This window comes from Physeter macrocephalus, chromosome 13 (assembly GCF_002837175.3).
Source record: "Physeter macrocephalus isolate SW-GA chromosome 13, ASM283717v5, whole genome shotgun sequence".
Taxonomy (NCBI): domain Eukaryota; kingdom Metazoa; phylum Chordata; class Mammalia; order Artiodactyla; family Physeteridae; genus Physeter; species Physeter macrocephalus.
In genome coordinates this window covers 71,914,742-71,939,629 of record NC_041226.1, presented here as the reverse complement: position 1 = coordinate 71,939,629, position 24,888 = coordinate 71,914,742, and the positions used below count along the sequence as shown (strand labels likewise).

Here is a 24,888-nt window from a genome sequence, read left to right as displayed (position 1 = left end):
GATCCCACATGCCGCGGAGCGGCTGGGCCCGTGAGCCATGGCCGCTGAGCCTGCGCGTCCGGAGCCTGTGCTCCGCAACGGGAGAGGCCGCAGCAGAGGGAGGCCCGCATACCACAAAAAAAAAAATAATAAAATAAAATAAATAAAAAAGAGGGAGACATAGAAACATTGAAATAAGAATTGTTTGTAATGCCCACATCAAAAAAATTGGTAACATCGAATTCAGTTGTCTCCCAAAATATGTGGTGATACCTTTCTCAACAACAAATTCAACATTGGTGCTTAATCTAGAAGATGTGCTTGTTGTCTGTCTGTCCAGCAAGGCCTTGCACGTGTAAGGTTGTAAATGAGCTTAGGATACCAGAAAGACAAGGAAGGGCAGATGTTTGAAGGTGGTATTTATTAATAGTTAGGGTTTTCTGTGCCTGCATATTTATTGACAGAGAAAGATTTCACAGGATACTGCTAGATGAAAAAAAAAAAGCTGGTTACAAAACAACGTTTACGCCCAAATACTTAAAAATAAATATATGCATGGAAAACATACAGTATACAGAAAAGAAGATACTAAAAGAGATACACTCCAGACTTCCCTGGTGGTCCATTGGTTAAGACTGCGCTTCCACTGCAGGGGGGCACGGGTTCAATCCCGGGTCCGGGAACTAAGATCCCGCAGGCATGACGTGCGGTGTGGCCAAATAAATTAAAAAAAAAAAAGATATACTCCGTATCCCATTGGAGAGTAAGCGCTCCAGCTAAAGGACATTTCAGGAGGAGAGAGAGCATATCTGATTATAGGTCTGCTGCGGTACTTTACCTCGTGGCTGGCACAATGTATGCACTCAACAAATACTTTGCCAATATAATTGAGTGCCTAGAATTCCTGATGGTTTTCACTTTGTTTCTCGTTTTGTTTTTATATTTCTAATTTTCCTACCACAAAATTTTGGTGTAATGAGAATAAAATTAAAATAAAATGATTTTCTTCTAGTTTAATGTAAGGTTTAGGTATCTGAGGTCTAGGAAGGGACCAGTTGGTTGGCTGTCCTGGCTTGTTTGTGAATCTCGTTATGTCTGGTAGCACAGATACAGAGGCACACAACTATTCCATAGGAGGTGATGTGGAGCTAGCGATGAGGTAGTGAAAGAATAAGAAAACCAGCAGGTGGAGGTTGCAGAACGAGGGCAGAGTGGTCAGAGGCTCACCTTGAATTATCTCCTCTACTTTTATTTATTTATTTATTTATTTTTGCCGTACGCGGGCCTCTCACTGTTGTGGCCTCTCCCGTTGCGGAGCACAGGCTCCGGACGCGCAGGCCCAGCGGCCGTGGCTCACGGGCCCAGCCGCTCCGCGGCATGTGGGATCTTCCCGGACCGGGGCACGAACCCGTGTCCCCTGCATCGGCAGGCGGACTCTCAACCACTGCACCACCAGGGAAGCCCTCCTCTACTTTTAAATTAAGTATGTCTGCTGTGTCGGGAACATGGGGCCTTCAGGAATTCCAGGAGGAAAGAGACCAGGCATGTTTTGCTAGTGCTGAATCCACATCACCTAACACGATGGTTTGGATGATTTTTTTTTTTTAGTGAATGCATTTATGTAAGCATGAATGAATGAAAAACCTCTGCTGGCAATGAACGCCGCTCTGCCAAAGACAAAGAAGTAAAGCTTGGGGAGAGAAGCTGGAGGGATATTATTGAACATTTTGTTTTCTTAATTTCCTTCCCAAATTGTGACGACAATGAGATAAAAGCCCACCCTTAAATGTGTGTGTATCTTGGATAGGACAGTAGCTAAATGATTCCACTTGAACTTGTAAAGACCCCAGAGTTTGTGCCCATAAATGACCAGAAGACGAGTTGTTGATTTCGATGTGTCGCCAGTTGTAATGACACCTAATGACTAGAAATAAATCAGTGACTTATGTCTTCTTTGGGGGCTTTTTAGAATAAAATAGATGCTGCAAGTCTGCTGGAGTGGTATGTTTCTCTCGTCTACACTTTTATTCCCAAACATCAAATCTTTCAGGTGTAACAAACGAATCACACGTAGAGACAAAATCTCTTTTTGAGTTAAAGTAGGGAATAGGAAGCACCGATGTGGGATTGGCAGCAGACGACAGAGGGGACACAGCTGGAAAAATGTGCTGAAGCAGTTGAGAAAGGTTGGAGGATGGCAGGTAACGGGGTGTTTGGCCAACTCAAGTGGAGTGTGTCGGTGTGAGTATGAAAGAAACGCTAGTGAAAATCCCTGGCTCTCAGTGTCCTTGAAACATAAGGTTAAATAAGCTCCAGGAATCCTTGCTGTTCCCACCACATGTCACGGCGCCTGGTACCACAGTGGATTCGTAGTATTTTCTGTGTGAATGAATGAATGGGAAACAGGATAAGGGGAGATTGCCTGGGTTACAGGAAAGACCATCTCAGTGTGTTGGGAAGCTGATTCTAATATAAAAGACTGGACATATTAGAAAGGGTGATGTCAGGAATTCCCTGGTGGTCCAGTGGTTACAATCTGTGCTTTCACTGCCGGGACCAGGTTCGATCCCTGGTTGGGGGACTAAGATCTTGCAAGCTGCACAGCGTGGCCGGAAAATAAAGGGGGTGATGTTTGTGACCATCCAGACCTGAGGTCCCATGGCCTGGAAAGGGCTCTGGTAATGGGGATAAAGGGAAAGGGGCCTTGGACATACGTGGAGTGAGGAAGGAGGAAAGAAGTCACCAGTGAGGATCTGTGACGAGGGAATCTGTGCACGTGGGGAGACCTGCCTGCGGGGACTGGGAAAGCTCAGGGCAGTAAGATCTGGGAATTGAGAGGAAGGGTGAAGTAGAAGTATGTCGGACCGGTAGCACCTGTCCTGTTGATTTTCAAGTGATGATGGTGTTGGCATGGCTACAGTTGAGGGAGAAGCCACGTAGGTACATGACTCAGTAATAGAAGCTACTGGCCATCGACAGACGGTGATGGAAACTGTGGGAACAGATGCTCGTTTGAGGGGTTAAGTACAGAGGACAGGCACACAGGACAGCAGGTAAAGGACACGCTAGAAACCATAATGTAGAAGATGGAAGGTTCAAAAGATGAATGCAAACCCAAGAGAGTTCCAAGGAGAAGAAAAGACCAACAGGGTTGCAAGTACCTCACAGCTAAAGAAAAATGAATATATTTTCTTTTGGTTCAGAGAGATCTGGGGTGACCTGAGGAAGTAAAATGTTGCTGTCACAGACTACAAAACTGGATTTTAACCATTTAAAAGAGAGCCATGAACCAAAGTGTCTTTTCTCCCTGCGTTGCCACTAGCTGTTTCCAAGTAAAAGGTTCACCAATGAACACATTATAACTGTGCAGCCTCCACCCACTGTTGAACTATTTAAATACCAGCTACTTTTAATAAGTATGAAAAAGCAACTGGAAACCCCTCTTGTCAAACTTAGTGTGCTGCCTTATAAAGGACACTTCTGTAAACAGAGAAAAAAAACATCGTGTTATAAGTACATGATAGTGATAAGGCTAAGATACACAGAAACAATTTCCCATCAAAATAATAAGCGTACCTAGGATACTTAAATATTCCTGCTGGTCTTTATCAGGGGAATAATAGGTTTGCTGTACTCAGTTTTATTGATTCCAACATGAGTGAATGTGTATGACAATATTTCTGTGTATAAAGGAAAATTATTACAATGAATTGCCTCAAATTAATTTTGGATTCTTCATATGTTTGTAACTTGAACTTATTTAATATTATTAAATCAGTTATAGGTTCAGTGATTCAGGAGCTAGTTGTTAATAAATACATATTTGTTGAGTTTTAATATATGTGTGGATTAACCAGGTTTTCCTGGGCACTGTTTGATTTGGTGACACTTTTGTGTTAGGTAAATTTTGAAAGTGGATGATAAGTAATGTCATTCATTGTAGTTGCACTGTTTTGGTGGCTCAAGTATAGCCATCGTGGAGATTTTAAAAAAATAAATAAATTCTGGATGTCTACTTCTCTAAGATAACAAATCCATAATCAAAAATCGGTTTTGCTCCAGATGGAATATTAGCAATACAAGGTGCATGGAATTCATATGTGAAGATTTCACATTTAGACATCAAAATTTTTTGAGACCTTAACTTATGGCCAGATCACAGAGCAATAAATGGCCCTTCATAAGCTTCCACTGGCTCAGTGGAAAGGGATTATGGCTAGTAGCTAGGCCTATACATTTTTCTTGTATCATCTTTGAACTACATTGTAAAACCTCTCTTTATTTCATCCTTTGCGTTGTGTAATCGTGAAGGATTTCTAAAAGGTTCTGTATCCAGTTTTTGGGTACATAGGAGACTGTCATTCAAGAAGCATCCCAAATTGAGGCCACCAGATGTTCCCCCGCTCCACAGTAAATCCAAGAACAAGCATAATTTGAATATTGTGCATATATTTACATATCAATGTCAAGAGTCCCTAACTCCAATTATGTGAAATAAAATCAATTAGTGCAGCCTCCTGCAAAACCCATATTCAAATCCAATATTCAGGGCAAGGCAGCCTGGAAATACCTAGCACATCTTAAAGGCAATTAGCTTGATTTCTTCTGGGAATAAAAGGGCCAGGCAGATGCACCTACCTTGGTGCATCAAGGAGAACAGACATAGAGGTAGGCGCTCGAACACAGGGAATCGGCTCAAAGGCGATTGGTCCTGAGCTTCTGTGTTCTCTTTCCCAGTGAATGTTGCACACACGTACACAATCTGCAAACACATTCTTGTTCTTCTCCTGCCCCCGCGAGGATTGAGTGGCACTCGCTGACCTTGGTTAGGTTTCTCCAGCCCCAAGGACAGCAGAGAGCAGAGCCAGTGCACCTTCCTGGTGATAGAACTACTGCATTTTCCTGACTCGGCGTCGCCATGGCTGTGTGCTGCCTGGGGGACCTTTACCCTCCCGTACCTGCCTTTAGAAATTCTCCTAATCATTCCTCAGCACCAGTTTGGTCTACTACGAACACCTTAGGCTTTGTAGTCAGAGCTTCTTTTAAAACCTCAAGTTTGCTTTGGTGACCTTGGTTGCTGCCTCGAGACTGGACTTCCTCATGCTTGCATAAAAAGACAAGATGTTAACTTTCTTCCACCAGTTGTAAAAATTAAATATCATTACTAAGTGCCCAAAACATAGTTCATATCCAGAAAATGTTAGCTCCTCTCCCTCCTCGAAGACTCAAGCCAGGGACTTCCCTGGTGGTGCAGTGGTTAAGACGCCAAGCTCCCAATGCAGGGGGCCTGGGTCTGATCCCTGGTCAGGTGACTAGATCCCACATGCATGCTGCAACTAAGAGTTCATATGCCACAGCAAAGGAGCCCGTGAGCCGCAACTAAGATGTGGCACAACCAAATAAATAAATAAATAAATATTTAAAAAAACAAAAAGATTCAATGCAGGTGTTACTCAAAGGAGACGTCCCTGTGGGTGCAGGGGTGATCAGGCACTGCCTGCTTTTACAGTATCTCCTCCCACATTTTTGCACTTATATTTCCTACTTGTGTCCTGAGGGCCCAGCATGTAGCTGCTGGATTGTGGCTGGTGGTAGCAATGGCTAAAGGGAGGTGACATGTATAGCAAGATGAGGATGACTCAGAATTGTGGAAATCTAAGTGGAAAGCAGGCATTTCATCATACCCCTCTTCAGTATGCTTTGGGTTTACTTCGGAGTTGGTAGAAGAATTGATATAGTTACAAAATTCATAAAAGAAAAAGACACTTTATTTAGAATAGATTCTGCCCCATTCTCCCTGGCTCCCATCCACTATGGCAAGGACAAAATTAGGAGGTCAACTTGGGTCTATCCTGTTGTTGGAAATAAATGTCTGTGAGTGTCACATTAAATTAACCCCAGGGGAAAGTTCTGAGAATGATCTGAGTAGTTTATCTGGATCGGTCAGCTGTGCTCTGGCACAGACCACCTTTAAGTGGAGACAGCTCTAGGTATATGAACATAGACCTCAAAAAATTTCCTATTAATCTGTGAACCCTAAGAGGCAAAGCTATTTTACCCCAGTTAATCTAGACCCCAGTGCTCTCTAAAGTAGCACACAGAATGTTTTATGACGTGCACAAGACGATCTGTTGGGTTGAGAGAAAAAAATTCAAGTTTTTAAATTAACTTTTATCTCATCCTTTAAAAATTTCTAGCTGCATGTATTGATTATATACAGTATAATAGAACATGGGTGTAATTAACAAATGCCTAGGCATGCACGGGAGACTGTTTTTGTGATTAGGGTCAGGATGGTTTAGGGCACTAACACACCCTCCACTTCCTCTTCCAGACTGTGGTTTTGAACTTGCTCCCCAGAGCTAACTTCAGCATGCTCAAAAGGAAGCAGAGCTCCAGGGTGGAGGCCCAGCCGGTCACCGACTTTGGTCCTGACGAATCTCTGTCGGACAGCGCAGACATACTCTGGATTAACAAGCCAGTAAGTTTCTTTTTGGAAGTGTGGAGAGGCCCACGCTGATATAAAGGAAATTTGATTCATTTAATTCAAAACTCATGGAGCTTTGGCTTTGAAATGTCTGAACTGCAGTAGAACGTAGATGAGTCTCGGAGTCTGGAGGTAGGGAACAATCCCGATGAAATAATGAGGCGCGGCTGCGAGTTATTCACAGAGGAAGGTGTGAGAGGTGGTCTGGCTCCCCCTTCTCCCCTCAGCGTCCGGAAATGCAGAGTTAATACCACTTCTCAGGTTGACCCAAAGCTGGAGACCGAGATGAGGAACCTGTTCGACCAGACTTCCTTTACTTACCTTCTCATGATGCAGGAGTCTGAGGAGATAATCAGATGTTTGGAATTAAAGGTCTCCTTCTGAGTTGCACGGAAAGGTTAATGAGATAGTGGATAGCGTCTCTGAAGAATTTTGTCACCTTCTCTGCCTAATTAAGCTGATGGGAACTTGAGGGGAAGCCTGGCTACACCAAGTGTCATTGTACACGAGACAGTCTAGCAGCCAGAGCTGGGACGGAAGGCATAGTCACAGGGCTGGGAAGCTCAGCTCTAGGATCCTGAGTGGTATAAACTCCTTTCTCAAACCAGCAGCAGGGGCTGAATTCAGGAAATGAACCGCTGCTCTCGCGGTGCTTGCCTTTCCCTTGACCTTGACCATGATAAAGATGATCGGCCTCGGTCCCCCTGTCCTTTCCCGTCTAATCTGTCCTCAAGACTGCTTCTCGCCTGCTCACATTTCTTTCCACATTTCCGTGTCTGTTTACGTCACCCTGCTGCTTTACGATCATTGAAACATCCCTGTTACCTACAGTGCAAATCAAAATGGGTTAGTATCACATGCAAAGCTCTTTATATTGTGGTTCTAGCTTGTTCAGCAACTGCCCTTTCCTGCATCTACACTCTGTTCACTTGTCGGTGGCTTCCTGCTCCTCCGAGATGTTCGGCCAGTTCACATTGTTTCCTTTGCCCAGAGACCCTTTCCCAGCAGCTCAGATGAGTCACATCCCCCTCACCCATGAAGGCTGGCTCAGATGTGACCCCTGCCCCCACCCACTCTGAGTTTCCTCCTTTGACCCTTCCCCACCACAGATGGAATGAACCTCTTCTCTTTCCACTTTTCCTACTTTATATGTAAGTAGAAATGATACTGTATATAAATATCTATGTTATGCATATCAGACTGAAAGTAGTGATGAGTCAAAACTGTGTTGTTTCCATTTGTGTGTCCTCAGAGCCCAGCATAATTTCTGACACATAGTAGGTCTTCCATTCATGTTTAGAGAGTTTGAATGGAATAGACAATAAAGCAGTCGCTAACTTTTTCTCTGTATCCACCACATACAGAGCTTTCTGAGAACTTCTGAAGAAGGTAGTTTTATAGATGTAGGCGTGTAAACACTAACTAGAATGATTAATGCTTAATGAGAATTCATTCTTTAAATTCAGACAGTTTTGTTGTGGGAGAACCCATCTTTTGAAACTCTTGTGTAATTAGATCCTTTGTGTTGGAGGCCCAGATGGGGCTAAATTTACACACTGATGTTTATTGACGCGCTTCCTAATTGCCATGAAAAAGTACATCAACTTTTAAAGTTAATCATCAGTGACTTATATGGTATGGAATTAGCAGCATTATGTCTTCATGCAAATATTACAACTGTCATTAATATTATAGCTCACTCACCAGCCTACAAGGGTCTGAGTCTCCTCAAAGTTCTGACAATTTTTCTGTTTCTCATTGTGGGTGCTTGCTAGCTTGTGTAGCTGCAGAACCATCTACTATGAAACTAAAACATCTTCTTTCAGGGGGAGTATACTAAAGGATTAATGTGACTGCATATATTTACAGGACAGTCAATAAATAACACATTGAAATGACGTTTAGGAATTGTGTACTAACTGATTAGCTAGTAATATAAATTGTGTAGGTTTAGCATGCAGATGCGTTAATATTTTTTATCCTAGGTATTAGTTTTCATAATAAGATGTTATACATGAGTAATTTTATGTCCTACACATATACAGATGTATACACACACATTTATCTTTTTAATTCCTACTTCTTTAGGTTGGGGTTAAGGAAAGTCTTCAAACAGCACATGCACTGCCAGAATTGCACACAAACTTATTTTTTGGCATTTTAGGAGAGATATCTGGGCTAAATTTTTATAAAACATGTTCTCCAAAGTAAAGAGGAAAGTCCATTTATTATTAAGCTTGGAAAATATAGGATGAGAGCAGATTTTAAAATATATTTTTATACAAGGGTGTTACATTTAAGATAAAATAGAAAGAAAACCCTTCTTATGGAATATGTACCAATTTATTTTAAGAGGCATTTGAGGTCTACTAGGATAGGCCACTGTGCTAGATTCCAGGGAAGTTACAATAAATATGGTCCCCGTTTCTAGGTGCTCATAGTACATAAAAAACTATGAAAGTAATAGCATATCACTTTTCTATCAATATATACTTTGATTGAATCAGAATCTCCCTGTATTACGGCCTTATGCCCTGGTAAGTATCAGAGCCATTGGGGTAGCCTGACCTGGTTCACATCGAAGCTTTGGCTTTTATTAATGCAGGACCACAGACAAGCCCCTTAACCTTCCCGAGTCTTAGTGTTTTCATGTGGAAATTAGGCTGCTTTGAGAATTAAACGATGTAAAATACGTGAAAATATTTAGCACGTTACAAGTATTTAACGTGTTAGTTTCCGTCTTCCTTTTCTCCCTACTGGTGAAATACTTCCATCTCGCTATTACGTTTTCCAAATAGCATGGTTCATAACACAAGTTTAGGATATTTCGTGGCATCAAGATAGTAACTCTGGACCATCTCTGCAGTGGGTTCATTCTCTGCTGCGCATCTGTGCCATCATCAGCGTCATTTCTGTCTGCATGAACACGCCCATGACCTTCGAACACTACCCTCCTCTGCAGTACGTGACCTTCACCCTGGACACTCTGTTGATGTTTCTCTACACGGCAGAGATGATAGCAAAAATGCATATCCGGGGGATTGTCAAGGTGGGTGTTTCCGTGTTATTTAAGCTAAAAACCAAAGTGCATTGAAAATCTAAATCAGTTTAATGCTTTCACATTAATTTCAGTCAAACAAAACGTCTCTTTATTTTATCGATATTGAAGTCTTTTTAAAGAGGGTATAACTCCAGATGTTGGTGAAAATATAATACATTAAGAATAATTAAAAAGTGAAGTCAATTGTGTAAGGCACAAAGTCTTGGAATATCTGAGAAGGAGCTAGATGGCCCCACTGCTGACTTCGTGAAGGCCAGTGGAGGGTCTTTCATGCCACCTACGGGGTGAGCACGCCACCTAGCCCAAGGAGGCACCTGTTGATTCATGGAACGCAGAATAAACGTCAGGTGATAAATTTGCAGTGCGATGGTAAAATCAGCAGGATCTCATTCGCCTGAGGCATTCTGAACATACTGAGAGGTAAAAAGAAAGGACGTGAAATGGAAAGGAATTCCAAGACTGTAACACAGGGAATGTGTAGCATGAAATTGGCACCGTTGGGAGACAATAAATAAATAAATAAAAGAAAAAGGAAAAGAAAGAAATAGAAAAGGAAGAAAATTTCTGTCCCAGGATGTCTCTTTCTTCTGTAACCCTAACCTTCACAGAGGGTTTTTATTTATTTATCTTTTAACCTTCATTAAAAATATGTAGATGATGCTGTCTCTAAAGTATTCCAAATTGTACTATTTAGAGAGACAGTGGTATAATGAAACAGCAGAATGGGTGTTAGGGTCTGACAAATGACAGATTTGACTCAAATCCTAGCCTTTTCTTTTACTGGCTATATCAGCATCTCAAGTGAGGTAATTTTGATGAAAAAGGGCCTTATTTTGTATAAGGGTTTCAAGCCTTTAACAAGATGACACTTAAGATATAGTTATTGGGTCAATTTTTTTGCTTCTCTTTACGATAATTCATTGTGTTCTATCTTTAAAAGAGGGGGTTCGCAGTCAATGCACTCCTTTTTTCACTTTTAACTCTTTAAAAACTTTTATTATGGAACTTTAAAAATTTACAGGAAAGTAGAGATTATAGTTGTAATGAATCCCTGTAACTCAGCCTTAACAGTTACCAGTATTTGCCCAGTTCTATTTCATTTTAAAGCAAAGCTGAGAAATCAGATTATTTCAGAAACAACTTCTTATGCATCGCTGACTGACAAAATCTTTTTTTTTTACATATTGCCTCTAGCACAATTAACAATAATTCCTTAATGTAGGCTAATACCCCATCCATATTCATAATTCCCCAGGTGTCTAAAATATTTTGTTTTACACTTAGCTTCTTTGAATTAGGACTCAAAGAAGCTGTACAAAGTGTATTTGTTATATTTTAAAATCTCATTTAAGTCTCCTTAAATCCTTTAGGTCTCAGCCCCACATGCCCCGCAAAAAAATTTTCCATGTCGTTGATCCATTGGGAAAGTGAGTCTTTTGTCTTGCAGAATGTTCTACAGTCTAGGTCTGGATAATTGCTTCCTGATGGCTCTATTTAATAGTTTCTGTTTACTCCATATTCCCTGAACCTTTTTGACTGTTGACCAGTGATGTACACAGGTGTCTCTTTCACCACGTGGTCACCACAAAACAGGATGTCAAACTTTTGGATATTTGCCAATCTGTTGGGTGGCAAATGGTAACTCAGTGTGGTTTTAATTTGCATTTCCGTTTGACGAGTGAGGTTGAACCTGATTCTATGTATATAAAGGCCATTTTCAAGTTGTCATTATTTTTCACTCAAATTTGGGGCACTTTTTGTGTGTTAGGAATATTAGCCCTTTATGATGTAAGTTGCAGTTATTTTTCCCCATTTGTCATTGTCTTTGGCTCTGCCTGTGGTTATTGGTACCACACACACTTCTTCCTGTCCCAGATCATGGACAATCTTTCCATTCTATCAAGTCTGCTCCCGCACCTTAAAGGACTGTTTTATAGTTTTCCTCATGTAGATTTTGCACGTTTTTTGTTATATTTATGCTCTGATATTTTTTTCAATTTTTTGCTCTTGGCGTGGGGTCTTATCTTGTATTATGTATTCTTACTGTTGTTCTTTTAAATGAAGGCTGTTGATTTCTGTATGTTAATATTATATCCTGCCACTTTACTAAATTTACTAAATTCGTGTACTGTTTATAGTAGTTTTTCCGTTCATTCTTTTGTTATTTCCATATCATCATATCATATACAAATAAAGACAGGTTTGCCTTTTTCTTTCCAATTCTTGTGCCTCTAAATTTGATTGGGCCAGCTAATAATACCTACAAAATTTTAAATAGTTTTAGAGACAGTGCACATCTCTGCTTAGCTCCTGGCTTTATTTAGAACACCTCTAATGTTTCCTAATTAAGTAATCTGAAGGATTTGCGTTTGAAGTATGAATATTTTATCGAGTTAAGGGAATAAACATTAATTCCAACTTTTGAGAGTTGTATCTTGAATAGCTTTTACATTTTGTTGAATGGTGATTTTTCTCCTTAGCTCTTATAATAGCGTGGATTTCCTAATAATTGAACTATCCTTACATTCCCAGAAAAAACTCAGCTGGGTCACGACCCAGTTTTGTTCTGTTTTAATCGGTTATTTCATTATATTTGTTATTCTTTTCCTTGTTGAAATTTTGTCTAATCTTTGTCAGGTTTTGATGTTAGATTTTCTCTGTGTATGTGTGTGTGTGTGCACTTATATGCTCTGAAATAATATGCGTAATCCTGAAATTATTTTAACTTGGAAAGTTTGTTAGAAATCCCCTGTGAAACCATCTGATTCTAGTGCTTTTTTGGTACGACTCCCTCTTCTCTCTGTTTCTCCTAGGGAAATTGGTCTATTTAGACCTGCTTGGTCTGTTGGGGGTCTGTTTGATGAAGTAAATTTTCTTATGAAATTATCCACTATTTAGTTTCTTTAATTTACTAACAGTATATGTTTATTATGCACCGATTTCCAGCTAAAATATTTGTACAGCTCTTTGCCAGTGTGAAAACTTATTAAGAAAAGTGTAACCTGATGCTTAAAATAGAACACGATGCACACATATACTTTATTTGGGTTGGTAGACTCAAGTCCACGTCCCCGGAAAGGCTAATGGGAAGAGAGGGAAGAGGAGATAGTGATACACTTAACGCTTATCAATTGTTAAGTATTTAGATAAACATTGCCAGCACAAGATTTAGCCCCCAAGAACAGCAGAGCTGCACGCACATCATACCTCCTTGCAGGATTCACGGACAACTTCAGTGTTTCCACTGGCACGTGTACAGATTCGCTATAGTGGTTCTTCTAGTTACATAGTGATTTGGGGGCAAGTATTTTAGCAAATGTAAATAGCAAAGATTTGTATAGTGAGAATTCAGATAGTGAGAGATAGACCTTCAGTATTTTGTGAAAATGGTGTTATAATGGTCTGAAACAGGTACAGGGGAAGGGGGGCACAAAAAATAGTGAAAAAAATCTGCCTGAGGATGTCAGAGAAGTCTTGAAGAAAGAGCAATGTGAAGTGATGTCTTGAAGTGAGGAGGTGTAGTCTATGGCGGGGGTATTGGCGGAGGGAAGTAAAGGGTTTCACAGAGAGAGAAAAGCAGTGCTTTGAGACACACAGGCTTGGAACATCCTGGAGCCTTGGGGCACTCTGCTTAGTCAGAAGTAGCAGATAGGATGCTCAGGGAGCAGCTGGAAAGGACCCTGTGAAGGCAGCCCGGCGGCACCGTGGAGGGCCTTGCAGCCCTGCAAGGAGCTCAGGCTTCCTTCTGTGGTCAGTTAAGATGCGTGGGGCATACGAATCTGAGAGTGACACCCTCTGATTTGTATTTGAGAAGCTCACTGTGGAGGTCACACGGCCCACGCACGACAGGAGAGAGAAATTGAAGCACAAAGTCCTGCCGGCAGAAGATGTCCTTCACAATTTTTCATTAGAGGAATTTATGTGTTTAAAGGATTTTACATCTTTTATAACGTTCCCCAAACTTGATGACATCTGCCAGTTAATTCCTACTGCCCACTAATTTGTTTCTAATTGCCTCCCCCACTAATTCTTGTTCCAAGGAGCATTCTAGCTCACCAAATCCCTACAGGCAAAAATAAAGCATTTGGGTGATACATGTTTGTGTTGCTGCAAAGCATTCCATGTAGTGCAGACTGTGAATTCTTCAGACAATTCTCGGTTGCCAATTTTTCATCTGGCAATAGACCTGGCTAAAAGTAGCATGCATCCTCGGAGCACTGTGGAAGTAATAAATAATAATGCTAAGACACAGTGACAGATGGGCCCTGGGAGCTCAGAACAATAAATCATGTGCTTATGAAACTACACCCGTGCATATTGTTGTGTAACTGCCAACTAGATCCCTATAAACGTCTTCAGGTAAATGTGTTTGGTTTCTCTGCTTGTTAAACCCTTGCATGGCAATTTAAGTTCCTCTCCGATACTGTATAATTGATTGGCAGCCTCCAAGTGTTTATCTTCATAAAAATCGACGGACAACTCTTGAATAACTCATCTCCTCAGGCACCAGCCTGCTGATTTCTGCCCATAACTCAAGTACTCTCTGCTCTCCCTTTCTTGTTGATGCAACAAACAAGTTAAAACCTTTCTTTCATATTGGAGGCATTAAAATTTCTCAGATACCACTGGACCTTCGTGTGTGTTAGGTTCTGGTTACATATTTTGGAAGCAGGGGAAAGGGACAATTTATTATTTACAAATGTTGTAACTTGAACATTAATACAGTAGGATTTTAAAAGGGTCTGGACGTACTGACGTATTGAATCATAGCACCATTTAACCGGGTATGGTGAAGAGTCTTTGAAAATACAAATTGAAAAAGAGGCAACTTGGTGAATATGTCAGACACAAAATGCAATATGAGGTTATGTTACCGAACCAAACTTGGGTCTGCTCACCCTCCCGCAGTAAAGCCAATCTACCGACACTGTGTTGTGCTGAAGGAAAGTGCAGTGTTTATTGCAAGACCAAGCAAGGGGAATGGGTGGCTAATGCTCAAGGACCCAAATTCCCTGAAGGCTTTCAGGGAAGGAGTTTTAAAGGCAAGGTGAGGGTGAGGGTCAAGTAGTGCATGATCAGCTCATGGAGCTGGTGGTGAGGTAACTGCCTTCTGGTTCCAACCAGTCTGGGGTCTAGGTGCTGGTGGTCAGCATGCAGTTAACTTCTTCCACCTGATGGAGGTTTTAGTATTGGCAAAACACCTCAAGGATATGGGCTCAGAATAGTATCTATAGGCCTTGAAGAGGAATTAAAAGTCTTTGACTTTGTTTTATGGCTAAACTATTATTTTGCCTTGCTTTTCTTTGTTTCTGTATTTTCTCACTTCTGTGGTTAAACTGGCTCTTTGGAACGCTGGGAAGGCCTAGGAGGCTAGAGCTTTTCTACAAACAAGAGGTGGGGGACAGGGCAGGGTCCCACTTGGCTTCAATTATATTTCAAAGTGCCAGGTTTCAAAGTCCCTATTCTGTTTATTAAAAGGTATTTTACACTTATGGAGCCTTGGTGATTATCAATAATGATTGATATATCAATTTCAATTCATATTTACAATTCAATCATATCTACAATTTCATTAAAATGCAAAAATTATATAAACCTTGACCTGATTCCTATTTGCATGGCACATAGTCTTTGCTGATTCAAACTACACTAATCCAAGAAATATCCAAATGTTATCTCATCATTTCAACTGAGATCTTTCATGATTATGAAGGAAAAGAGTTTTAGCTCTAAGGTATCTCCTTGAAAGGTACTCCATCTTTCTCTTTTTGCCGCAAAGAGTCATTTCTTTAAAGGAACAATTTTAGTAGTTTCAGTGAATGGATAGTTGCATGGATGCATTCATGAAGCATATGCATTGACTTCTTACTGTCTGCCTTGTAATCTACAGAGGCTCTAAGACATGGTTCCTGCGCTTATCTCATCAATCATTTAATATCTGCTGTATGTCGTACATGGTGCTAGGTGGTGGGAGTGCCATCTGAAATAGTCTAGTAAGTTTCAAGATGCTACTAATCTTCAGAACAAACTCAAACATTTACAGTGGGGAATAGATCTTTTCTTAAATGCAACACCAGAGAATACGTTTAGAGAAGATTTAAGTAGGAAGCCCAAACTGCAGGGACTAAAATATAAACTCATTAAACGACTGGATAGGGATTACAAAGGACTCTGCTGTAGGTTACACAGTGTGAACCTTATTTATTTACATGAGCTGAGTTGCTGGTGGTAGCACGATGTGTGAGCAGAAGTGCTGATCAGAGTAGGCTGTGGTCAGACCAAAGTCTGGAGGGAAAAGTTGGCACAGACTGCGGGGAATTTTTCAGGAAGACGGAACAGCGTGAAGAACCATGGATGCTGAAGGGCAAAAGGTTAAAAGAAAAGATGGGAAAAATCTGGGTGTTATTGGCCTTTGTATCCCAGGTCACTATAACACAGCTTGTGAAAGGTTTTTATAAATAATGGACGACCCCTGGAAACAGGAACCAAAACATAATGTGTAAAACTTTTGCTCAGCGGATTATTTCACGTATTATACCAGACAAGTAAAAAGAAGCCGGTTTTAGTTGACCATTACGTGCCATCCAGTATGTGGTGGTTCTTACTGGGGACAGCCAGATGCCACTGTGAATTTCTGGAACGTCTAAAGCAGAAAACATTCCAAATAACGCAACTCAAAGGACTTCGTAATTCAGAAATAGTTTTCTACATTATACAGTAGTAGTTTTTGCTAAGCCAGTTTTCATAATATGAGGTCATTTGAAATTCGAATGTGTTTTTATGCTTTTGTTTTATTGGGGACCCTAAATGATTTAAAATAATCCTTTTGTGTAGTTCAAACTATACTCCAGGTCAGCTTTGCAACATCAATTTCTTTAGCAGACAAACTTATGTAGTAAATAAAATACAAAAATTCAGCCAACTCTGTTACTGATAACTTTACGTTGTGAATTTGTGAAGCCCAAATTTTTCAAATTTGACTTTATTTGCACCAACTGACAAAGTGATTTTTGTTAAAGCTAAAAATTTCAACTTTAAAAAAATTTAGTATTGAAAATCTATTTTAAAAAATATTGGGGCTTCCCTGGTGGCGCAGTGGTTGGGAGTCCGCCTGCCGATTCAGGGGAGGCGGGTTCGTGCCCCGGTCCGGGAGGATCCCGCATGCCGCGGAGCGGCTGGGCCCGTGAGCCGTGGCCGCTGAGCCTGCGCGTCCGGAGCCTGTGCTCCGCGACAGGGGAGGCCGCGGCAGTGAGAGGCCCGCGTACCACACACACACACAAAATATATATATATATATAAAACACATGACCATTAGTCAAAAGACACATGTATGGATATTCTGTGAAAATTATGTCTCTCTTCCGCCTCTGGCTCTTGCCACTCTGTTCCCCTCCCAGGGAAATACCACTATTTATCCTCACTTTTTATATTTTAAATAAACCTCAATCTAATGAGAAGCTCTTACCCTGTCTCTAATTGAACATAATTTGTTACTAAAGCAAATTATGAGCAACAATAGAGGTTAATTGTAGTAATACTACATGCAACATTTTTTAATGCAAAATAGGAATAAAACAGTAATATAGTGTTTGGGAAAAAATATTGTATAAGCTCATTCTATTTGGGTGCCTGTGTACCCAGTGATCTGTAATTATTCTCTTTCTTGCCTAATATTTACTTTTAATTGTTACTATTTTAAAATAGTTCTCTGCTGAGCCCCATAAAATTTCAGTTTTCATTTTTGGAATTTTTTACATTTTTTAAGCAATCACAGTTATGCCTAGTTCTTCAAATAAAGATCAAGTGATATTTTTCTCTCACTTTTTGCTCAACATACAAGTAAAGAACACATTTGTTTAATAAAAGTCAATTTGAAATATATATACTTTAATTTTGCTGTGTAACACTTATCAACATAATATACTGTATATTTACATTTTTTTAAAGTTAACGTTTAAAAAAAATTTATAAAATAATGTATTCTAATGTCAGAGTAGACTCACAAGTAAAAAATGAAAGTGGCATGTCTTCCATATCTTTCTTTTACATTTAAAATCCCAATTGAAGTTAAGACGATATATGTTTATTTTGAAAATGAAGGCACGTTTCTTCATCTTCACTTTTAATTCAATTCAACATGAATTCCTGGTTAATTTTCCACTAATGATGGTTGTTCCCAGAGATTTAAAGTCCTTCACTGACCGCTGTGTGCTCAATGGTCAGTGAAGGAGTAACCTTGGTTCTTATAGGAAGAGTTGGTTTTAGGACCTAAGCAGCCTATTAAGTAGGATGGCCTCTGGTTGCTTATGTGATAGACTGTGTGGCTAAGAGAAAAAATAGTGATGTTTTACCTTTGCATGAATTTAAAATTTTACATCCAAAGTTCTGCAGTTACTTGTGTTTTATAAATTATTTTCCTCTTATATAATACCATTTAAAATGCTAAAAGTGTTCCTTTGGAAAGTCTGCTCAATTATGATACAAAAATTGTAAATAGCTTATACTGAATTAACACTTGATTATTCCCTCCACAGATGTTTTTTGAAATTATTCATGTTGTCTGATAACACCATGTGAAATTTATTTTTAGGGGGATAGTTCCTATGTGAAAGATCGCTGGTGTGTTTTTGATGGATTTATGGTCTTTTGCCTTTGGGTTTCATTGGTGTTACAGGTAATTAAACACTTTTAAATTACAAGGGGCTATTTTCCAAAATGGGCATTATTTTACATTGAAAATCTAAATAGCTATATTAAAGAGTATATATAAAATGGGATTGTGTAATTTCCCAAAACATTATTTTTTAAATGTTTATTGGTTTTAAAAAGCCTAACATTTTAATCATGGTCAGTCACATTTTTGAATTATTTCTCAATCGGAAATAAAAATTAGTACCACATGAGATGATTTCTTATTAAGCAGATGTTAGAAATACATTCATTGAAATAAAGGAAAGAACATGGAGTGAGGTTTCTGTATTTGTAGAATAAAAAATTTGAATTTAAAAATTAAAATTCCAGTCCTTTATGTGACTGAATTCTCACTAAAAATAGCTAACATAATATTAATACATTGGGATAAATATTGGTTAACATAAAATGCTGTATTGCTAATAGAAAACGCCTTACTATGAGAAATGGGGAACATAGATTAAAAAGGCCTGAAGGACGGATTTTATTGAAAACCAGTAGAATTCATTCCCATGCATCCATTCAGGCTTGATTTTGCATTTAATTCAACTGAAGTTACTATAATCTTCATTTTAAAAAATCAGAATAAAATAGATTGAGTCCATCCTGCAAACTCATCGTGGTGCTTATTGATAAGCTGTCCTTATTTTTATAAAGCTCACCTCTCCAATAATTAATCTCATCCTGCATATTAAATGTGTTCTTTTCCATTTAATAACTATTGTATGATTGACAAACATTTCCTAACTATCATCTTGCCTCTACTGGTAAATGGAATTCTCTTTCATCTTTTTCATAGTATTTTTAACCCTTTCGCCATTACTTTGTGTTCTAGATACTCAAAAAGTTCCACCAAAGACCATTGTTAGTGAGGAAGGCTTAGCATACTTATTCTGTATTCTACGTTGGCACTAATTTTTGTAATAAAAACTGTGCCTTGATGGATTATACAGGAAATGAGCAAGATTAATGACACTTTCATTAGTTTATGTATTTGTTTCTCTTAAGAAAGCTATAGCTTCAAAATGTACTCCAAAGAAAGTTGATTTGGGTGGAAGATAATGCAGGGCACAGGATGAACCTCTGATGCTGTCTGTATAGTCCTGACTACAAACATTGCTAAGCGAAAGTCTGAATTGTTTGTTCACCTCTGAATTTGCAGGTATTTGAAATCACTGATATAGTGGATCAGATGTCCCCTTGGGGCATGTTACGGATCCCACGGCCACTGATTATGATCCGGGCATTTCGGATTTATTTCCGATTTGAACTACCAAGGACCAGAATTACAAATATTTTAAAGTAAGCTCTGCTTTTACGTAAGTTAAGGGGCTAGGTTTATGATTTTTGGGGGTAAGTTTCACCTACTTTACCTATTTTTTCCCCCTAGGCGATCAGGAGAACAAATATGGAGTGTTTCCATTTTCCTCATTTTCTTCCTACTTCTTTATGGAATTTTAGGAGTTCAGATGTTTGGGACATTTACCTATCACTGTGTAGTAAATGACACGAAACCAGGGTAAGTTTATCTACTAACTGCATTTTTAAAAAATCTTTATTGGAGTATAGTCGCTTTACAATGTTATGTTAGTTTCTGTTGTACACCAAAGTGAATCAGCTGTACGTATACATATATCCCCCTATCCCCTCCCTCTTGAGCCTCCCTCCCACCCTCCCTATCCCACCCCTCTAGGTGGTCACAAAGCACCGAGCTGATCTCCCTGTGCTATGCGGCTGCTTCCCACTTTTATCTAGGTGATTCATAAGGACTTTTCTGCAGTTCTCATGAGAAAAACCTCTGTGTCTCAATTTTTAAAAAAGTATTTATGTGCCCTCTAGGTTCTGTATTCTCTGCTTCAAAGTTGTTTTGTGCAAATGTTTAAGACAAATACTCAAGACAAGCCAGACTGAAAAATGTAACCCTGTGGGAAAGTAGATTCAGCAAATTCAAAGTGTACATTTAGAAAGTTTCCTCGGCGTGGGAACATAATACCATCAGGATATTTTCATATCTTATTTTAATAAGATGGGAATGGAAAATGGTATAACTACTTTGAAAAACAGTTGGACAGTTTCTTAAAAATTAAACAGACGCCTACTATATATCCCATTCATTTATTCCTGGGGCTTAACCAAGAGAAATGAAAACTTATGTCCATACAAAGACTTATACATAGGCTTATGTATGCTTATACATACAAAGGCTTTCTCTGTAATAGCCCACTTTGGTAACACCCCAAACTTCCATCAACAGGTAAATGGATTAACAAATTGTGGTATATCCATGTAATGACTACTATTTAGCAATAAAAAAAAGTATGAGATATTGATATACATAACATCTTGAGTCTCAAGATAATTACGTTGAGTAAATGAAGCTAGATGAAAAAGAGTACATATTCTGTGATTCCATGTATGTAAAATTCTAGAAAATGCAAGCTTGTCTATGATGATATAAAGGAAATCATTGGTTGCCTGGGAATAAGGGTTAGGGTAGGAGAAAGAGATGACCAAGGGGCACTAGGAAACCTTTGGGATTAGTCAGTATGTTCATTTTCTTGAGAGTGGTTCTGTGCATATGTCAGAATTTATCAGGCTGTTCTTTTTAATATGTGCAATATATCGTATGTTACGTATACCTTACTACAACTAATTTTCATCATATGGTAAGGCAGTTTTTCCCGCACTATTTATTGTGTGTCGTTACTCACAGAATTTAATGCTACTTTTCTCATTTACTAATTCCCTGTCTATATTTGGGTCTGTAACTATAATCTCTATTATGCCTGATTGACCTGTTTGACGATCCCTTCACCAATATCACACTCTGGAGCTCGTTTAAATTATGTCTGTATGCATGGGGGTCCCATTTCCTGCTCCCAGACTCACATGGGCTTAGGACCCTGTCTTCTGCTTCTTGCAGGCATTGAAACCCAAGCTCATGGCTACTGGGTACTTAGTCCCCACTGAGACCACCATTTAGTCAACTCATGTATTTATTTCCCTTCCTCTAGTTTTTAGTTTCCTCTTACAGGTTGCCATTTTGGAATGTATTTTTCTTTCTTATGAGCCCAGATATGCATTTTTAAATGTTAGTGTTTATCCAACAGATCTAGCTGTTTGTAGTGGAAGGAGCTAAATTTAATGTAGTCCATCTTTCTAGAATTAGCACTCTCACAGCTATTTTTTTCCCTGTTTTCCTCATTACACTGTGAGGTCCTTAAGGACACATTTGGGAAAGGGTTGATAAGATTCATCTCCCTGTGGTCAGTACCTAGTATCCTAGCACAGAGTAAGTACTTGGTAACTATTTATTGATGGCATGGTTAATAATGTGTTATATTTAGACAGATAATAACAACTTTATGACAAATTGATAAAGAACAGGAAATTTAAAAAGAACAGAGGAAGAAAAGCAAGTTGGTAAATGTGACAAAAGAGAAACTGTTAAAAAATAGACAAGCAACGTTAAAAGCAGAGGAAAGCAGTGAATTAGTACAAACACAGGATAGGAAAGTTGAAGGAAGTGGTGAGTAAGGGAGTTGACTTGTGTGGGTGAGGGAAGAAATGCATGGAAGGAAACCTGTAGGTAGTTTTTTTTTTTGAAATGTATGTGGGCTGTAGAATATGTCTAGATTGTTCCATGAATGAATATGAGGGTGGAAAAATATCGTGTGGGCAGAGACAGTAGACGTAGAAGTGAAGAAAAGAGAAAGCTTCTGGGTAAGGAAGCAGCTGTGTTCTAACCGCAGTGAGTTTAGGAGGCTGGTTTAAAGTTCCAATTTTATTAAAAACCAAGTTGAAAGGCAAGAATTCTCAGACTTGTTAACCCAGCTAGGAGATCAGGCGTCATGCTGCAAACTTAACTTTGACACGGAAAATATGATACAAATAGGGCAGACAGGTATGAGTATCATCTGAACTCATGGCCTTTGAATCATTCAGTAAGTCCTCTTAGCCAGCTCCATGCTGTACTCTGTCCTCAAAAATCAGTGTCTGAAAAAAATGTTAAAAGACCTCTCATATTCTATTAGCTGCAGCTCTTTACGTTATCCTAAAAAAAAGGAGTGCACTGGGAAGAATTTCATACGTGTTGGCAGACTTTTCAGTTACTCGAGACATAGCAGTTATCGGGAGATGTCTGCATTTTCTCTTTCTTATATTTGTAAAATCTGCCCAATGGCTAGGTACACACACATGGATTTTGCCTTCTCTTTATGTGATTCTCAGTTTACTATTTGAGAAGGAAATACATAATTGGCCGCATGGTTTTATGAGCAGTGTTACTGATGAAAACAGTTTTCATAAGTTGGATGACTTATTTCAAGCACCAGTCATTTCCACCATTTTTCTTTTATATTTTCAGTTCAGTGTTAACTGAGTTTTAAAGTCTCGCTCATTAGCAGAAAAACTGTCAATACAGTTTTACCGTTAGTTCCAGCCCAGACATTAATTTGCTTTCTTTTTAGAGACTCAAACAGTGTCCAAAGTCAGAATGAAACACATAAAAATCCCAATTTAAAAGAATTTCCCACCTTTTTTCTTTCCTTTTGTTGCTTCTTAACTAGGAATTTCTCATAAACATCTCTGAGTCAGATATTAAACTTTGGTATGATGGTTGTGTTTCCAGAGATCAGTGTTGCCAGCTGCTGTCATGACCTCATTTCTGTTCGTCATCGTCCTTTAACAACTGTTCCAACCTCTGCTTAATTTGCACGCACTGTAGCCTAGTAACGGGAGAGCTTTCAGGCAGAGGTGCGCCTGTTCAGAAACCTGTATGTCCTAGGTTTCACAGCTGACCTCCAGAACTGATTATGTTTAATCTGTGAAGCAAACAGGATAAATAAGGAAGGAATTCAATACATGGAATTTTGCTTTTGAATGGAGCTGATTTCTTATAAAGCAGATAGAAGGGCATCTCAGCTGTGTCCTCTGTAGCATTACTAGTAAAGCTTGAGCTTCTTCTCTGTTAATGAATCGTGACCTAAGGCAATTATGGAAGAAGTAATGGGATTTGACTAAGCAAGGCAGTTCGTATCCTAAAGAGAGCTGAGGAACGCAGTGGCCTGTGGCAGAAACAGGTGTTGCAAAATGCCAAACGTGATGGCAGAAACCTCCCTGAAGCTAAAAGAGGAACATGTAAAAAGGAGCTGGTAGGTGACATAGAAAAGGTGAAGGTTTACCTGACACCTTATTATCATGCCTGAGAAAGGAGAGAAATTTATTCATAGCTTAGTATCAAATAATGACATCTCATCCCCAAGATTGAGATAATTAGAAAAGCTTTAAGGTAAGGAAATGTAAATGTTAAGTTCATAAAAGTTTACTATGTGGAGAGAGGATTCAACCACGAGTCCGGGTGAATATTTGTAATGACTGGACCATCAGCTTTAAGACCGAGGGGTAGGGGACCAGACGTCACAGGCACCCAGGACAATCCTGGTGTATCCCTGTTGCTGCAGAGTAATTACTAATAACTTCCTTTGTGATCTCAGGAGAGCCTCAGTATGGACAATACATTTTATGGTTACCCCACCCGACGGCAGTTTTTAGGACTTGGTGGTATGTTATAAAATATCACTAAGACTTAGACTAGAGACAATATAAAGCTGGATTTGGGGAAGTTTTCTATTGCTGGTCCAAATAAAAATTTTTAAAGTTTTCCCTTTAGGGTACTTATAAAATAAAACAGAATTGTCTTATAGATTCTGTTCACAACATAATGAGGTTTTTTTAAAAATGGAAAGGTCAGAAGAATTAAAAATAGAAACATGAGACTTAGAATATTAATTTTTAATTTCCATGGACTTATCAAGAGAGGATTTTGTAGAATATGTAAAATCATAAGTGCCTCAAATTCATGCAAAGGTCTGTGAAGTCTTCTTGATTTATATTTGAACTTCTTTTGAAAAGATGAAAAAAGACTACTCTATTTAACTTACAGGGTTCAGGCTGAGATATCTGCCAAGTGGGAGATATAAGAACAAGTTTGGATATCGGAAACATTTTCTTTAATATTTAAGAAATGAAAGTACTCTGATGATATATGTAGATTTCTAAATAAATTAATAGGAATGATTATGGAGCACCTATTTATGTCTCAGATATTTTGCTTGTAACTACTTTTTAGAACAACCTGAAGGGATTATTTCCCCCATCTTGCAGATGAAGACACAGCCTCAAAGAAGTTAAATAATGTGTCCACATGGTAGACGAGAGAGCTGGGATTTGAACTCCCAGCCCATGCTTGTGCCGCCATTTAACCAACCTCTGCGATATTATAATCCCACATTCATAAACCTATTTCACAGAGATCCACATCCATATACATAAACTCTTCATAATATATGTCGTAGAAAAAATTAAAACCGTATTACACCTGGTTTCTATCTCTATGTTGATGTTATATTCCAGGGGGTTCAGTCTCATCTGAATCTGTAAAAGAGTGATATGCAATATATTTGTATTACTCCATATATCTCTTTTAAATTTGTTGTGCACATGCGTCTCAAAGATGCAGACCCCTTGAGCCACCAGTCAGATTAACCTTTCATATGATGATAATGGTTTAAAATTAAATATAAGAAAATATTTGAGGGAGTTCCTTGGTGGCCTACTGGTTAGGATTCTGGGCTTTCACTGCCATGGCCCAGGTTCAGTCCCTGGTCGG

The 24,888-nt window shown here is 39.1% G+C and overlaps 1 protein-coding gene across 4 annotated transcripts in view; it reads left to right on the top strand.

The window, feature by feature from the left end:
* Positions 1–24,888, top strand: part of NALCN (sodium leak channel, non-selective) — a 318,984-nt gene that overhangs the window by 11,226 nt on the left and 282,870 nt on the right. For 3 of the 4 annotated variants that reach the window (XR_003682527.2, XM_028497338.2, XM_028497340.1), the window contains exons 2-6: positions 6,314–6,460; positions 9,333–9,515; positions 18,118–18,201; positions 19,381–19,520; positions 19,609–19,737. Coding sequence is in view for 3 of the 4 variants with exons in the window: in XM_028497338.2 (XP_028353139.1) it covers positions 6,353–6,460; positions 9,333–9,515; positions 18,118–18,201; positions 19,381–19,520; positions 19,609–19,737 (644 nt within the window). In the remaining variant the exon portion in view is untranslated. The remainder of the gene's footprint in view (positions 1–6,313; positions 6,461–9,332; positions 9,516–18,117; positions 18,202–19,380; positions 19,521–19,608; positions 19,738–24,888) is intronic. The other variant, XM_028497339.2, reaches the window with a different exon arrangement.